We start from the raw sequence: 17,898 nt of genomic DNA on the forward strand, positions 1-17,898 counted from the left end.
GTGTGTGCAAAATATGTGCCACACGTATCTGTCCCCCGGAAGTAGGGTGAGTACTTCCTTGTCTGTCAGCAGAGTGAGGGGTCTAGATCCCCAGCCATTTCAAACCTGGGGGCCCCTTTCCAACGTCAAAATATTTCACATGCCACCCCCTCCCCCCTTATTAGAAGTTGCATTTTTTAGTATCGCTGATTGAGAAGAAAAACTACTCTGAATTCAGTAAGGCTTTTAAATAAACCATAATAGCATGCCTGTGTGAATGGAAAACAGAACTCTTTCTAAGTCACAGTGTTCATGCCATAGATGATATTTGGCAACACATGAACTCCAGCCCTCCCCACCCACCAAGACCAGTGGCCCACCATGTGGGGACTTTTTAACTGGAAGTTCTCTAAGGTTGTAGGACCAGGGAGTCCCGGAGCCAGTGAGGAGCCTCCGGGGTCATTTCAACCACTCCCAGCTTCACAATTCTCTGCCCTTGTGTGCGTGTGTGTCTGTGTGTGTGTGTGAGGAGCCTTTTGGTCAGGATCCCGTTTAGGGAGAAGGCACCAGGGGAGGAGAGTCACCTTAGACGTAGTCTAGGACAACGGCCTTTGAGTACCAGGTTGGACGCGGAGGCCTGAAGACACCCTGAAACGACAGCCAGATTTTGTGTATATGGGCCTTTTTTTCGGGGGGGGCGGGGAGAGGGTCTATAACTTTCACCACAGTCTCAAAGCCGTAGTCCTTGAGCCACAAAACTTGAAGACACCCTGGCTAGAATTTCAGCTTTTCCCTGACTCAGCCCTCCCACTCTGCAGTTACTCAGACTTGGTGAACTATTGCATGTTAGTCAAAGCCTGCGTGTGTGAAATATCAAAAGCTCATTACTCCCCGACGGTGGGAAACTTAGTCTGCTTAGCAAGTCTGCTCCGCCGCCTCATGTGAGAAGTCTCAGCACCAAACAGATGCTCAGGAAAATGCTCTGACTCATGACGCTGCCTCTTTTGTTCTCCCGCACAGGGCCCGGGATGGCTATCACCGCGACAGTGCTAATATTCTCCTCCCTCGTGCAAACTGCAATCTCCCTGAACCCCGAGGACCCCAACGTGTGCAGCCACTGGGAGAGGTAAGACGCGGGTCTCAGAGGGCCAGGCTCTCTCTGCGGGTATCACCCCTGTTTGGTGCTGTTGGGAAAGTGTGAAGTCAGGAGAAATAACACTTGTCCACAGGGGCCTGCCGTCCAGCTGGAGAGATGCACGCAGAAAGGCAGGACAGACAAGACAGAATCCGTCTGAGGTTCAATGCTGTGGGCGCCCAGGGTGGGAGGGCTGAGTGACAGGCAAGTTACATTCTGCAGTCTGTTAGTTCACAATGTGCTGTCATGTGCACCCCTGCATTTGAATTTCCCAGCCATTTTATGGACGAGGAAACGGGGGCCCAGGGGGCTTGGGGGCTTGTCGACAGCCAGAGCAGTCCAGGTGGTGCACAGTGAGTGGCAGTGTGTGGACTGTGGTCCCAGATGTCTTGGTCTGTGATGCTATGATGTCTTTCCTGGTCTCTCGGGACTGGCAATAAAGTGGCAGCTTGGATGTGTGGGGCCGCCAGCAGCCTGGAGGATGGGAGAGGGGCCTGCTGCTCTGCTCTGGGGTGGGGGGCTGCCATGGGAAGGGTGGTGGAGGGGCTGGAGAAAAGCAGCTGCATTCTGGCTGCAGCACTAAGTCCTAGAGAGTGGGCCGGGCCCCTGCAGACCGCCTGACTTTGAAGCACAAGGTTAAAGTATTGATTTTGGTGAGCAGGGAGACAGTGACCAGAGACCCAATCAGGAAAAACCGAATTAAACCCTGGAATTGATTGGCCATGCTGACCAGGACGACTTTGCCACTTAGATGTTAATAAATCAAATGAACAAAATTAAGATGAGGACCCGATGGGGAAGGCAGATGGCGGAGGAGGAAAGGGGAGCGGGGCTGCCCGTGTTCCATGCTGTGAGGGCGAATGTCCCAGCCCTGTGGCAGGGAAAGGCACCTCGTCCATGAAGACTGGGCTCTTGGGTTAGTCTGGACGCCTGTGGGGCCAGGAGGGGTTGGCTGGGGTGGCAGAGGGACCATTCCCACACCGGCATGGTCGCCTGTGTCCGGATGCTGTACCTGGCGTCCCTACACAGTCGAGCCTGGGGCAAGAGATAATGCTGTCGTGCACCCCTTTGGGGGAAAGTGGGAAGCATATAGGATCTGTGGTGCAAAGACTTGGTTCATTCCAATCTGGATTGCTCTACCTGCTAGCTGTGTGGCCTTGGGGAGGTCTCTGAGCCTATTTCCTGCCTCTGCAAAGTGGGAAGTAAAGTAGGAACAAAAATCACTCCTGCCTCACAGGCTTGCTGAAGGACCAAGGGCGACAATTCCATGACAGTGCTTTGAGGACTGCAGAGCTCAGTTCTTGCCTTTTACTGTTGACAGCTCTGGTTTTGCAAGAGCTGGTTATCACAGGTGTTCATGGACCAGGGGGTGTGTATAAAAAATGGAGTCCTCTGAGTCACATCTTCAAACACTCTGAGTCAATAGGTCTGAGGTAGAGCCCAGGAACCTGCATTTTTCATAAGCTTGTCTCGTGATTCTGAAGTTACTCAGGCCCCTTGCCCCATCTGGTTTTGGTGACTTTAAGCCTTCATTTCTCAACAGGTCAGAGAGATACCAGGTGGAACCCCAGGCTAGTCACTTTGGTTGGCTGACTCCAGCCTTAGTAAACCACTCTTCTCTGCCTGGCCCAGTTGAGACACAGTTACTCCCTGCCATTGTCTGAGCTGTGTCCCACCCTGGAATGCCTGCTCACCACCGCCCTCTCCAGTGGGTCCAGTCTGGGTCTCTCTCCTGCAGGAAGCCTTCCCTGATTGCAGGGCCCATCCCAACTTCCCTCTTCTTTGAATCCCATTTGCACCAATGGATCAGTTCAAACCCAAACCAAACTCTCTAATCTTTTAAACCTGTCCAGCATGAATAAATTTGGAATATGATAATATTCTGAACAGACCCTGAATGGTGCTGGGATTTCAGGCCGATTCGGCTATCAGCCACAGGCACAGCTTTGATAGGAGGATGGGGAGTGACCCTAACAGCAAATATAAGGTCTGGGGACCCCTTGGGCTTCTCCAGCCCCTAGGGAGGAGGCCCTGGTGGTGATGCTTGGTGACACTGGGGTACTCCTCCTTCCTGGCTCACCCAAGGGCAGCCTTTTGAACTGAGCTCCATTGCTTGTTACATGTGGATGGATCTAGTCTGTGAGTCGTTCCAGAAACACCCTCTGATCCCCAGAGACCTTTTAGGGAGAATATCCCAGCTGGATTAGTCTTCTGGCGGCTTCCTTGTTAATTATGCCCCTCTACCATAAAACCAGTGCGAAGACCTTCCCTGGCTAATAAAGCCTGGCTCTACAAGATTAATCTGGCTCCTCATTAGCATGTTGGCAAATGAGCAGCGTTATACGACCCAGCCATGAAGCCGGGGCACACACTTCAGGTCGGAGACTTGGAGCTGGGCCAACATCTGGTGGCCAGACTTGCTCAGCCCAGGGTCCCCCCATTGGGCTGGTGCCATTTCTCTAAGCATCTACTGTCTTTGTCATTGTAGGAAAGGGAGCCCGACCCTGAGTGCTTCACAAAGGTGGGGGCCCATTCTGTATGCAGGTCTTGATCCCTCTCTTCCCCATCATGGTCAGGGAGGAAATACCGCTCACTGCCTGGCATGGGAGGTGTGCCTGTGGCCGGCATGTAATAATGATAATTGGTTGCCATTGAGTTGATTCTGACTCATGGTGACCCCGTGTGTGTCAGAGTGAACCTTGCTCTATAGGGTTTTCAACAGCTGATTTTTCAGATTGTTAGGCCCTTCTTCTGAGGTGCCCCTCAGTGGATGCAAACCTCCAGCCTTTCATTTAGCATTTGAATGTGTTAACTATTTGCATTTCTCAGGGATTCCATATAATAATGATGGCCAACATCTATTAAGCACTTACTGTGTACTGGGTTCCAGGAACCCTGGTGGTGCAGTGGTTAAGCCCTTGGCTACCAACTGAAAGGATGGTGGTTTGAACCCAGCATTTTGCATGTGTTATCTTGCTTTATCCTTCCACTACCCCTGAGAGGTAGATACTGTTATCACCCCTCTTTAATCCTCATAATAATCATGTGAAGTCCCTGGTAATATTTATCACAAATTTACAGGTGGGGAAACAGAGGCTTATAGGAGCTAAATAACATGCCCGAGGACACACTGCTGACAAGTGGTGGGTTCGAACTTGACCCCACGTGTTGGACTCCAGAGCCCATCCTGTCTTAACCGTTCATGATCCTGCTTCTAAGTGAGGTGCTTGGTAAATCAAAAAACCCAAACCTGTAGCAGTTGAATCGATTCTGACTCAAGGAGACCCCTCTATGTGTCAGAGTAGAACTGCTCTATAGGGTCTTCTGGCTTATAATCTTTATGGAAGCAGCTCGCCAGGCTTTTCTTCTGCAGCATCACTGAGGGGGTTTGAATGGCCAACCTTTAGGTTTGTAGAGTGCAGACCACTCATGCCACCCAGGGACCCTTGAGGTACTTGGTAGAATCAGAATTTCAGAGAGTGAAGAGACCTTTGGGAAGGGGGGGGATGGGTCCTGAACTGCCTCAGTTTCCCCAAGCCTAGAGATAAAACAGGTCTGGGCCATGTCTGCATAGATGCATGCCGGCTGGTGGGTGCTCACTGAGGGTTCCTCCTTCCCTACATCCTCAGTGCGTCAAAGAAGCAGAATTTCCAACCACCCTGGGTCCGTGGGTATTGCTGACTGCTCCCAGCTTCCTCTTCCTGGATCCTAGAACTTGGACCTTTCAGGCTGTGGACCCACCTATGGAGCTGGCCGGCCCCACCTCCTTGCAAGGAAGCCAACAGAATTTCCTCAGGCGAAGCAGACCAGCTTTCATAGCCTGAACCCAGCCATCTGGCCCAGGCCAGTGAGGCTTCTCGGAAAAACACTGCATAATACCAACCTACATAAAAATTAGCTTCTAAAATCTCAGCTGAGGTCTTCTCTCCAGCTCACACAGGAAGTGCGAGCCCTTGCTTTAGCACCCTGGCTCCACCGTCAGCAGCAATGGCTCCGATGCCACTTCTTACCATCCCTGCCAGGGTCAGGCAGGTAGAAAGGCTTATTTTGGTTAAGCTGGGCTCTGCTTTTCTATAGCTTCTACTCACTGTTCCAGGTTTACAGCTCACAGGAAGGATAACAAAATACCACTTATATCAGGAGATCTGGGGGCATGTCCTCCATGTACCCCCAATGATTACTATAGGCAGAATAGAGCTGAAGGCAACTGGATGACCTCGAGGGAAGTCACTTATCCTCTGATTGGTGCTCAGTGTTCTCATCTGTGAAATGGGGATAGCAATTCCAGCTACCTTATAAGACTGTGTGAGGATTAAAAGGTATGTTTGTAAAACACTTCACACAGGGCATCGAATATATATTGACTGTTATTGGTAGCAGCAAGCAGCTGCCTCTCTCTGAAACTTACCTTCTTCTTCTGTAAAATGGGACCACCTATTTCACAGAATTGCTGCAAACATCAGCTTTCATGCATGTGCTTTGAAAACCCTAAGGGTCTGAACAAACACAAAGTACTTTTAGACTTGGCTCTGTTTTCCAGAGCCACACGGAATAAACCTAAGCCCTCCTTTAGTCATTCTCTGTTAAATGAACAAATGAGTTTGAATTTCAGAAATGAGCTGGGACAAAGGGCAGGAAGAGGTGTGCTCTGGATCCAACATGGGGTCAGGGAGGTGTGAATACCTGTTTGGCCTCATTCTGAGGGCATCGGGGCAGGAGGAGAATAGTGGGGGTAGTTGGAGCCCCAGGACACTTGGCTGTGGGCCTGGATCCCCCAAGGAGGGTGACCCCATCCTGAATAACCAGCTAAGCCTCCCAAGTACTGACCATTCTCCTGGTTCTCCCTCTGGTTCTCAGCTATGCTGTGACTGTCCAGGAATCGTATGCACACCCTTTTGACCAGGTCTACTACACGCGCTGCACGGACATCCTCAACTGGTTCAAGTGTACCAGACACCGGTGAGTGTTTCCCTCAGATGATGGGACCTCAGGGCTGCAGCTGGTGCACCCAGAGCGTTTGTGCACATTAGAGAAAGGCTCCTGCAGCAGATATTGCTGGTGTGATACCCACATCCACTTGGTACTCACTCGACACACTGAATGCCTGTGATGCTCTGCTAAAGCCTTCTTTCGAGCCATAGGAGCTCATGGGCAAGGCAGGGCAGAAGTGCTCAAGTTAATGCCCTTGGAGGCATGTCAATGACCAATGGGGAGTTGGTGGGTACATACCTACCGTTGTCCTCACCTTAGGGAAAGGGGACAGCTCTGAGGTGTGTGCTACACTGTATCCCAGCAGTCCCCAGGGGGTTGAACCTCAGTTGCCCAAAGTAACCTGCTCAGTAACATACTGTGTATTGACTGCCTTCACATTCCCCTTAATTCCCCACTACCCTATCAGTGCTCCCTGAGATTACTTCCCAGTTAAAGTGCCTGTCTTTGAATCCTTATCTTAGATCTGCTCCTGGGGCCAAATCTAACCTAAGACAGCCTCCCCCTCCCTACCCTAGGGAGGATGCAGCCCTGTGAAAAGACATCTGGTTTGGAGAAGCAGAGTGCAGGCTAGATTTCAGCAATCCCTTGGCACCTTGGCGAGGCCACCCTTGGGCAGTACTCAACCTGGACAATTGTACATGCTAACCCCGGGCCCTTGTCTGCAGTCCGGTAAACCATTGCCACTCTTCCACTCTCAGTCACTGCCTTCCTGTTCTGGGAAAGTGCTTCACTCATATCACTGGATAGAGGAGAAGGAGGAAGAGAAGTTATGTTTTGCTGGATGAACTAGGGCAAGTCATTTCATTTGGAAGTTCCCAGTGTACTCATCAAACAGATACAATAATCTTTGCTCCATCTACCAGGGTTCAATGAGGTCAAGAATGTGAAAATACTTTGAGAAATGCAGAGGGAAATGGAGAAAGACATGAGGTGGCATTATTATTTGACTGATAAGAAATGAGTAGATGAGGGGTAAATAAGCAGATGAGAGACAGACCACCATTTTCTATTTGCTGAGCCTCCGTGTTGATTTCAGATTTTTCGTTTGCTTTCTCTCTGTGAACCCAGTGCTTCTTTGGGGTTTATGCAAGAATCATGATGGGCAATGTGAATGGGAGAACTTGGTCCATGCTGAAAAGCCTAAGTACTGGTTTTCTTTGAAGTTTTACTACCAACTTGCTGTTAGTAGCAAAGCTATAGTAGCTATAGACATTATGCATTGCTGTACTTTCCTGGGGAGCCCTGGTGGTGCAGTGGTTAAGAGCTGCAGTTGCTAACCAAAAGGTCAGCAGTTCAAATCCACCAGCTGCTCCTTGGAAAACCTATGGGGCAGTTCTACTCTGTACTATAGAATTGCTATGAGTTGGGATCGATTTGACGGCAGAGAGTTTGGTTTTTTGGTATAGTATCCTGGAGCCGTGAAGGTTGGCTGAATCCCTGAAACTATTGCCCTGGGATTATCTTTAAACTAAAAAAATCTGAAGTCTTCTTAAAAACAAACAATAGTTTAGTTTAACTAGTAAAAAATGTCTGCCTTGAGCATTATGCTCTTTTAAGAACTATCTATAAGGGATCAAATTGAAAATGCAACTGGAAAGATTAGATAGGAACCTTAGGGTGCAGTGAATTTTTGTTAATGGGGGAGAAACAATTCAGAAAGGGGTAGTGAGGATGGTTACACAGCTTGAAGAATGTAATCAATGTCACTCAATGGTACAGGTAGAAACTGTTGAATTGGTGTATGTTTTGCTGTGTATATTCTCAAAAACAAAAACAAAATAAATACAATTATATTAAGTAAAAGCATAGCTATAGTGGCTGCTTTAAAATCCTTGACTGTTAATTCCAACATTTGGGTCATCTCAGGGTTGGTCTTCATTCATTGCCTCTTCTTTTCAGTATAGGTAACGTTTCCAGTTTTTTCATATGTCTAGCCATTTTGGATTGTATCTTGGACATTATGAATGACATGTTATAGAGATGGGATTCTGTTATATTCCTTGGAGAGTGCTAATTTTTTCTTTTTTTGCTGGTGTTGTTTTTTTGTTTGTTTTCGTAGCCAGTTAACTTGGCTGAACTGAAATTACAAACTCTGAAAGCTCACTACTTTCAGCGTAACTTGCCTGTTTGGAGTTTGCCCCCTACATACATGTAATTCAGGGGCAGAGGATGGGGCAGAGGATTGGGCAGAGATTTTACAAAGAATTTGAGACTCCCTCTCTGTGGCTCTTTCCTTTTTTGGAATTTTACTCTTCACTTTCTAGCTACTGAATCCACCCTGGATTTGTCCTATTTTTCTTCTTAGGCTTTCTGTTTCTGTATTTTAGTCACCCAGAGTATTGTTGACTGGGGCCTGCCCTCAGGCTAAACTCATCATTGCCATTCCCTTCTTCCAAGTGTCCACTCCCCTCCAGCCATTGCCTGATTTTGTTCTCTCTCTGGTGCCTTTGGTGCCCTGGTGGCACAGTGGTTAAGAGTTATAGCTGCTAACCAAAAGGTTGGCAGTTTGAATCCACCAGCTGCTCCTATGGGGCAGTTCTACTCTGTCCTATAGGGTTGCTATGAGTCAGAATCAACTCAATGGCAAGGTTAAGTGTTACAGCCGCTAACCGAAGGGTCAGCACTTTGAATCTGTCAGGCACTACTTGGAAACACTATGGGGCAGTTCTACTCTGTCTTATAGGGTCTCTGTGAGCTGGAATCTACTCGATGGCACTGGGTTTTTTTGTGTGTGTGGGAGAGTTGGTCCAATAGGAGCTCCTCAGCCGTTACCACATCCTCATCCTCTAGACTAAGACTGTGAAATGAGGAGGTGAGATCAAATTCTTGCTTTCAACTCCCTCAATTTGGTGTTTTGGTCTTGGTGAAAGGCAGAGGCACAAATACAAATCCTTATGTTGTTTGTGCCTTTTCTTGGCCCCATCAAGCCTTGTTCTAGAGCCAAGCTTCCCTCAAGGTATGGCTCTTTTGGAAACTTGGAGGCTAGGGATGCCATCCATCACGGGGGGCGGGGTGGGGGGGAGGCTGGGTAAGTGAGCTTCTGCTTATTAAAATAGGCTGCATTCCCAGAACATGAATTATTTTCCTAAATTATTGAGTCGCCTTGCAACTTTTCTGATGACCTGGAGTGTGCCTGCTGACAGCTACACCATCAGTCTGCTTCAGTGTGGAATGGCTTGTGTTAACTCAGCACCCTTCTCTTGATACTGTCCTGAGTACCTGGCCCCCACCCTCTCTTGTTTTCCACCCCACCACTGGATACAAGCAAGGATGGGTGAACCAGAAGCAATGACATCTGTCTCCTGAGAGGCTTTGACAATGCTGAGGCCTCCCAGGAGGGAAGACTTGGGGATAATCCTGTTTGGTGGAAGGGAATGGACTGGATGACCTCAGAGTCAACTTTGAGTCATTCTTTATCTGAGAGGCTGACACAACCCCCGAAACTGCTGGGAGCTGCCTTCCTTTGCTGGGGAAGTAGCTTCATTTCCAGGCTAGCTTACCTTACATTATGGGCTCTTGACAAAGTAGAATGACCTTAGCTTATGACGTTCCCAAATATCACAGGTTTCCCCAGAGTCACACACTGTCATTTGTCATAAAGGCAAGGTCTGTAAGGACAGAGAGGGCTGGCCCAGCCCGTGCTGTAGGTCTCCCTTCCCAAGCTGGCCTGACCCTCCATGGAGAGCATGCTGGAGGCATCTCCAAGGACCAGGCCCTGTTGCTCTGCCCCTGAGGAGGGGCCCGTAGAGCAGGCCACCCCTGGGTGCTGATGGGGAAATGGAAAGAGCTCTGACTTCAAAGCCCAAGGACTTGGAGTTGAGTCCTGGTTATACTTCATGAACTTGGGCAAGTTCCTCCCTCTTTCTGGGCTCTGATATTAGGTCACTGTACCTTCCCTCCACTCTGAGTCTTCATGGGAGGAAGAGGCTTTACCCCTCCCACGTACTCTATTTGACTCCTTCTTGAAGACTGAGTCAACATGCTCTTTTGCTTCCAGCAAGCCACCCTATGGGAATGGGCACAGAGCAGCAGGTTAAGCTGATGTTGTCATGTGCCATTGAGTCTATTCTGACTCACAGTGACCCTATATGGCAGAGTCGAACTGCCCCATAAGGTTTCCTAGGCTGTAATCTTTACAAGAGCAGATCACCAAGTCTTTTCTCCCGTGGATTCACTGGTGGATTCAAACCACTGACCTTTTAGTTAGCAGCCAAGTGCTTAACCATTGCACCACCAGGGCTCCTTAGGTTAAGCCTAAAACCAAAAAAATCAAACCCACTGCTGTCAAGTCAATTCTGACCCATCTTCAACCCTGTAGGACAGAGTAGAACTGCCCCGTAGGGTTTCCAAGGAGCGGCTGGTGGATTTGAACTGCTGACCTTTTGGTTAGCAACCATAGCTCTTAACCACTGCACCACCAGGGCTTCAGGTTAAGCTTAGTGGCTTTGAAATTAGAGTGATCTGGGTTTGAAACCTGGCTCTGACACTTTCTAGCTGTGTGACCTCAAGCAAGTCATTAATTTTTCTGTTTTCTCATCTGTAAAATGAAGGATGCATAAAATAAAAAAATAAATTAAGAATAAAAACTCTAAGAAAAGAAATAAAACAGAAAAACAAACTAAAGGGGGCATAATCATGGCACTTGCCTCAGCGGGCTGTTGAGAATGAGACAGGGTTTTGCTTGTAATATCTGTGGCACAGAGTGAAGTCTCAACATTCTGTCAGTGTAAGGACCGGAGCCAGGGCGCTGACTCCCTGTCTGGAGCGCCTCCTGCTCTCTGGGCCTCATCTTTCTCCTCTGTAGAACGAGGGTTGGTCCAGGGCCACCCTGGGGATGGCATTCAAGCCTCTTCTCCAGGAAGTGTTTTTTGGTGTGAGGGAGATTGATCTACGCTCTGGGACTGAGTCAGACTCAGCGGTCTATTTGCTGAATCTGTTTCAGTTCTCCAGGTGAAGCAGCCTGGTGTGGTTGGGTGCTGGGAGCAGGCATAGAAGCCCTCCTAGGTCCCAACTTCTGTCCCAGGTCACCCCGTGGGCTCCCCCTGCCCAGAACCGAGGTTTAGAGGAACCAAAGAGAAGCTCATGGTTACTCTCCTCAATGTCACCCTAGAAAGTATCTTCCACAGCCCTTCTGGTCCCTACTCTGAAGCTGAGGTAGCAGTAGGGTGGGGGTGCTTTGGGGAAAGTCAGCAGGTTTAGCAAACGCCAAGTTGGTAATACATTCTGCATTCTGACTGCCGAGATCCTGCCATCGATTTTTCTTTATTGTGTTCCTTCATATTTGAAGCCGCCATGCATTTTAAAGTAATTATTGAATGGCATCCTCGATATAGCTTAACACAAATATCATTCTAACAGGACTGATTGATTTTCAATACTTTCAAGTGGCTTTCTCTCTTGTGCCGTAGGATCAGCTATAAGACGGCGTATCGGCGCGGCCTGCGGACCATGTACCGGCGGAGGTCCCAGTGCTGCCCTGGCTACTATGAGAACGGAGACTTCTGCATTCGTACGTAGGGGCTGTCACTGTTCTTGCCTCAGTGGGGCAGCGGAGGAGGGAGGGTGGGGAGGGGAGGAGAGGGAGGCCTGGCCTCCATGGTCCTGGGCAACAGGCCTCAGCCCACCCAAGAGCTCCAGAAGTCCCTGTCTGTTGCCAGTCCTCAGAGGGAATAAAGGGTCCTGTGCAAACAAGTTGGCACAGATATGCCCACCAGATCAGCCTCCTTACAGGATAAAAGGAAATAGCTCAACTCTAGATTTCGATGGGGTGCAGGGGAGAAGCAGATGCTTCTGGAGTAGATGCTCTGAGGAGCGAGGGGAGAAGCACTGAGTGCCTGGTACAGGACCAAGGCCATGATAGGTGCTCAAGAAGGCTTTGTTGGAGGGAAGAAGGGAGGAATGGATAAACGGATGAAGAGTTGGGTGGATGGGAGGCAGGGAGGGAGGGAGGGGGAGGGAGAAAGGAAAGAAAAAAGGAAGGAAGTACAGAAAGAAGGAAGGTGGGAAGGAAGGAAGCAAAGAACAAAGGTAGGAAGAAAAGGAAGGATCGATAGATGTCAAGACCATAGCACCTAGAAGGAGGATGGCAAAAGTAGGACAGATCATAAGGGACAGGTTCCAGGGGTGTGGGACTTCCAGAAAGGATTGGGGGACACTGCAGAGAAGGTGGGTGCGTGAAAGACAAATGTTACCTCTTTCCCTGTTTGTCTGCATCAGCTGATAAACAGAAGCCTTAGTGACCCAGAAAGGCAAGGGCTGAGTTGCTCCAGCTGCAGGCCCCCTTGGTGGGGGGTGGGGGGGGACGACGACAGTGTGGTGCTCTGTAGACACCAGGAGCAGGGGCCTGCAGACCTGAGTTCTAGTCCCAGCTTCCTAGTCACTTCACTCTGGGAGAAAGATCGTAGGGTCAGATTCTAAGGGACACCTTGCCCAGTCACCTCTGTCCAGTGGTAGAAGGGGACCCTACAGGGCTTCCAGTGGGAATCAAAGGTTTTCTTGCTCCAGGAGAGTGTTAGAGAAGTTGGGAGCGACTTGTTTAATTAATGACTGAGAGGAGAAACCACCCCCAAAGCTTCTGCCTCCTCATTTAGAGAACGCTTTTCTTGGTTAGTATGCTCCTTGCCGTTCAGGTGGGGAGAGCAAGCTAGCACCAGAGAAAGAATTTGTGCAGAGTGGGCGTGTTGATGTTGGGAACGACATGACAATTTTCCCCAACTGTTGTTACATCTCCCCTAAAGCCGGAGAAACTCAATCCTAATTGCATTACAAGAATGAATGAAAAATACTCCCGCAAATGGGTTCAACAGCAGTGGTTTTGCAGCAAAAATACAAAGAAACTCACCCTAAAACAAACCCAAAAGGCTGTTGCTTCTTAGGAGCAGGACAGAGGACTGGGCTGGGGTGAGGCTGTGGCCAGCACCTCATGTGGGATGGGGTGACTAAAGCAACCCAGGTGCAGAGATCAGGACCAAGGCTTTGCTGCTGCTGCTTCCTTGTCCGCCTAGGGTGGAGGTGAACCAGTTTGGGGATGGGACACAGGACTCCAAAAGCCTGAGCAGGACGGATGTGAGCGTGCCTTCTGAGCCCAGGGCACAGCGGGGGGCCTCAGGGAAGTTATAAAGGGAGTTTGGATGTCAGCAGGGGCTCCAGGAGTGCAGGAGTGTGTGAGCACATTCCCTTTCTAATTGCCGTCAGTGGACCTTGGTAAGGCTCTTGGACCGTAAAGAGTGGGGCAGAGTGCTAAGTGTCCTGATTGCACAGGCTCCTCTTGCTGACGGGGAAGGGCAGCGTATAACCTTCCAGCCTGCTCCTTATGTAACTGCCAGGCACTACCTGCTGTGCTGGTGGCCACAGGTAGCCTGCGGGGAAGCCACTTTCAGGACCAAAGGCTTTTCCCTGGAGGGGACAGAGAGTTTGAGCAGTGAGAGGGGGCATTGTGGCACCCTGGGTGCTGGTAAGGATGACACAGAAGGGCAGAAGTCACACAGGCCTAATCTCCACAACAGCCCTATGAGGTTGTTATTGTTGTTAGCCCCACGGCGACCTCGTACACAACAGAACGAAAGGCTGCCGAGTCCTGCGCCGTCCTCATGATTGGTGGCACGTTGGACCATTGTAATCCATAGGGTTTTCGTTGGCTAATTTTCAGTAGATCACCAGGCCTTTCTTCCTATGCAGCCTTAGTCTGGAAGCTCTGCTATGAGGTCAGTACCATTATTTCTCCCATTTCACAGATGGAGAAACTAAGTCACAGAGCGATCATGTAACTTGCACAAGGTCACATGGCTAGAAAGTGGCAGAACTTGGATTTGAACTCAGGCCATCTGGTTCCAGAGTCTGTGCTCTTAATCACTTGAACAGGCTGCTTCTGTCTTCGTGAGCCTAGACAAGACTTGTTCTCTGAATCTCAGCTTCCATTGATGTAAACAGGGATAATAACACATATACCACCAGGCACAGAGTAGGGGCTTAATGAATGTTAGTTCCCTCCTCTGTGGTATTGGTTCTTGGCATTTGTTCAGTCTGGGTTTTTATTTTAATTTCTCAAAGGAGTACATAGACCCTCTCTCTGGGAAAATGCATACTACATAAACCTGTACACGCAACCCTTTGCGTGCAGTTTCAGGGGGCTCATGGACGCCTTGAGACCCCTAGGCAGTCCTTGGACCAGTGGTAATCATCTGTGCCATATGCTCATGTTTATCCATTCAACATAGATTTACTGCCTTCTTGGGTGGTGCACATGGTTACCACACTTGGCTGCTAACTGAGAGGTTGGTGGTTCAAGCCCACCCAGAGGTACCTTGGAAGAAAGGCCTAGAGATCTGCTCCTGAAAAACCAGCCATTGAAAACGCTTATGGAGAACATTTCTACTCTGACACACATGGGGTTGCTGTGCTTTGAAGTGGTCTCGACAGCAATTGGCTATCCGATCGGATAGGTTGGGCTATGCTGCAGTGACAAATGACACCCAAATCCTAGTAGCCTAAAACAATCAAGTTTTATTTCTTGTTCATATATTATAAGTCTGTCACGGGCTAGCTGGGGCCTGCTCCTTGTCAATCTCACTCCAGGATCCAGACCCTTGGAGCAGCAACTTTCTGGAATGTTACTGGTTGCTGTGGCAGAGAGAAGAGCCCTCAGGCAGAGGGCCAGAATTATCTAATGAACAATGAAATACCTAGCTCAAACCCCATGCATGTGCTACAAACCAAAACCTGTGGCTGTCTGGTCGATTCTAACTCATAGCGGCCCTATAGGACAGAGTAGAACAGCCTCATCGGTCTTCCAAGGTTGTAATCTTTAAGCAAGCAGACTGCCACATCTTTCTTCTACAGAGCAGCTGATGAGTTTGAATCTCCAACCTTTCAGTTAACAGCCGAGTGCGTAGCTACTGTGCCACCAGGGCTCCTTACAGATGCCATAGTAATTACAGTTCACAATTCATTCAAATATATTATTAAGCACCTACTAGCCTAACATGAGACCGGCTCTGTGTGCTCTATCCCAGAGCTCTCAAACTGGAGCATGCGTCAAAATCATCTGGAGGGCTTGCTACAACATAGACTACTGGGCCACACCCTTAGAGCCTGTCATTCCAGACTTAAGGGTGTGCAATTTGCATGGTTAGCCAGTTCCTAGGTGATGCTGCCGATGCTGGACAGGGAGTCACCCTTTGAGAATCACTGGTTGACATTATGCTAAGTGATGGTTGCAAAGAGGCCCAACCAGTTCTCACCAGGCACATCCACTCGGTATTCAAGACTTCTCTGCTTGGGTGATGAGGAGAAACCATGTCTTAGTGTGATGTCAGAGGCGTAACTAAGGCGTGGCAGGTAGGGCGAGCCCTGGGCACCACTGAGGAGGGGTGCCAGTGAGCAGTTTCTATTGGTCCTAGCAGTTTACATCACCAGCTGTGAGGTCATTCAGCAGTTGAACACTAATTCCCCGTGGGTGCTGTTTTCCATAGACAGACCCCTGAGTAGCAAGCAAGGAAGGGGAATTGATCTACCTTACTACCCCTTATCGCCTGTTGCCCCTGGTCAAAGTCTTCCTCCTGTGGAGTAAACTCCCCCATACTTACAGGCTGTGTCTTCTGACCCTTTTTCAGTGGCCTCTTGTAGTGCCAAAGGCCACCCCTGCAGTCAGGGGCCTATCTACGGAAAATAGCACCTACGGCCATTAGTTTTAAATTGCTGAATGATCTCTCACAGCTGGAAATGGGAATTGCAATGGCCAATAGAGACTACTCCTTAGCACCCATTCCTCCAGGGGCGCCCAGGGCACTCACCCTACCTGCTAGGTGTAAGCTATAGCTCTGCCTGCAGTGTGGTTTTCATACGAATCCAGAAGTAGAGGGATTAGCCAGAAACTTGAGGCATGTGGCTGATTGGCTCCACTGGGCTGTGGCTTAAGGGACAATGTGACATACTCAGGTGGACCCAGCACGAGGGACTTCCCTGGCCCCAGTGGAGTTATTCTGCATGGTGATAGCTGAGGTGGGGCCAACAGCTGAGGGTCCAGGAGATTGTCGGCACTGAAGGACTCGGAGGAGGGACATCGGATTTAAATCCAGGGAGCTGCTCACACCAATTCTTTCATTAGGTTCCATTGCCCCTGTTTTATTATTATTATTGTTGGATACCAGTTGCCATCAAGTCGGCTCTGATTCATGGCGACCCCTTGGGTGTCAAAATAGACCTTTGTTCCATGGGGTTTTCAATAGCTGATTTTTAGGGAGTAAATCACCAGGCCTTTCTTCCAAGGCACCTCTGGGTGGACTCAAACCTGAGTGCTTAACCTTTTGCACCACCCAGGGTTGCCTGTCTTTGCAGAGTCGATGATTATTTAAATTTATTCATGTGTTTACTAATTTCTTTGCTTACTGTCTGTTCCTGTAACTCGCTTCTTCCTTCTAGGTTCAGCTTCATTCTTCCTGAAGGATTTTCTTTAATAGGAGGGAGCGTCTATAAGTGATCAACTCTTAACACTTTACTTGTCTGAAAATGTCTTTACCTTGACCTCACTCCTGAATGATAGTTCAACTGCCTGTGAAATTCTAGATTTTCCATCATTTTCTTTCCACGGTTTGAGGATATTGTTCTAGTGTCTTCTGGGCTTTGTTGTTGTAGTGCTCTGAAGTTTTACCAGGAAGTGTTTGGGTGTGGAATTATTTTTATTTATACTACTTGGTCCTCAGAGATATATATCTTCATCAAGCTAACGACTCATGTCCATCAGTTCTGGAAAATTCTCCATTTCTCTTCGAATATCACCTCTTTTCTATTCTCTCTATCCTTTCCTTCTGGAGCTTTAAGATGTTGGACCCTCTCGTTCCATCCTTCACCTCTCCTGGCCTTCTTTCATTTTTCATCTCTGTGTCTCTTTATGCTTTATCTCTTCATTCTGCATCTTGGACAGTCTCCTCAGATCCGCCTTCCAGATCCCTCTGCTCTGCTAATTGACCTGCCTGTCGAGGTCTTAATTTCGATGACTGACTACATGTTTTATTTCTACAAGTTTTATTGGTTCTTTAAAAAAAAAAAAAAAAAGTGTTCTTTTTCTGTAGTGTCCTGTTCATTCATTATAAATTCAATTCCTTCTTTTATTGCTTTAATTACTTCAAACATATTTCTTTTATAGTCTCTTTCAGATTGTTCTGTTAGCTCAAGTCCCTAGAGTATCAGTTTTCAAGTCTCCTTTTTGTGGTACCTGCTGATTCTTCCTTATGGTGGGTTGTTTCCTTGTATACGTTGTCATTTTTTTTGCTGTGACCTCTGTATCCTTTTCATCCCTCCCCCATGCCCTGGGTTGTGCAAGGACCCTACTTACTAGTGTTGCATTTTCTTGCGGAGCACACTATGGCTTTTACTGGCTTTACATTGGTAGGAAATCCTGGTGGCGTAGTAGTTAGGAGCTATGGCTGCTAACCACAAGGCTGGCAGTTCAAATCCACCAGCTGCTCCTTGGAAACTCTACGGGGCAGTTCTACTCTGTCCTATACGGACTTGATGGCAACAACGGGTTTTTTTTTGTTTGTTTGTTTACATTCGTAACTTAGTTTGGGATTCCATGCTCTGTGTGGTGAAGAATTGGGTTTGTTTTCATTTTTTTCCTTTTTCTTAGTTGACGTGAGGTTCATAGAACACAGAAATAACCGTTTTAAAATGTACAATTCAGTGGCATTTAGTACAGTCACAGTGTTGCATACTCATCATCTTCATCTGGTTCCAGAACATCTTTATTGCTCTAGAGAGACCCGTACTCATTAAGCAGTCCTTCCCCAGTCCTC

The 17,898-nt window shown here is 48.5% G+C and overlaps 1 protein-coding gene across 4 annotated transcripts in view; it reads left to right on the forward strand.

Moving 5' to 3' along the window:
- The first annotated feature begins 509 nt into the window (after window positions 1-509).
- MEGF11 (multiple EGF like domains 11) overlaps window positions 510-17,898 on the forward strand; it is a 259,064-nt gene continuing 241,675 nt past the window's right edge. For all 4 annotated transcript variants that reach the window (XM_064267379.1, XM_010598051.3, XM_064267380.1 and 1 more), the window contains exons 1-3: window positions 510-1,105; window positions 5,972-6,073; window positions 11,515-11,615. In XM_064267379.1, the coding sequence (XP_064123449.1) occupies window positions 969-1,105; window positions 5,972-6,073; window positions 11,515-11,615 (340 nt within the window). In that variant the 5' untranslated portion in view covers window positions 510-968. The remainder of the gene's footprint in view (window positions 1,106-5,971; window positions 6,074-11,514; window positions 11,616-17,898) is intronic.

The sequence above is a fragment of the Loxodonta africana genome, chromosome 13 (assembly GCF_030014295.1).
Source record: "Loxodonta africana isolate mLoxAfr1 chromosome 13, mLoxAfr1.hap2, whole genome shotgun sequence".
Taxonomy (NCBI): domain Eukaryota; kingdom Metazoa; phylum Chordata; class Mammalia; order Proboscidea; family Elephantidae; genus Loxodonta; species Loxodonta africana.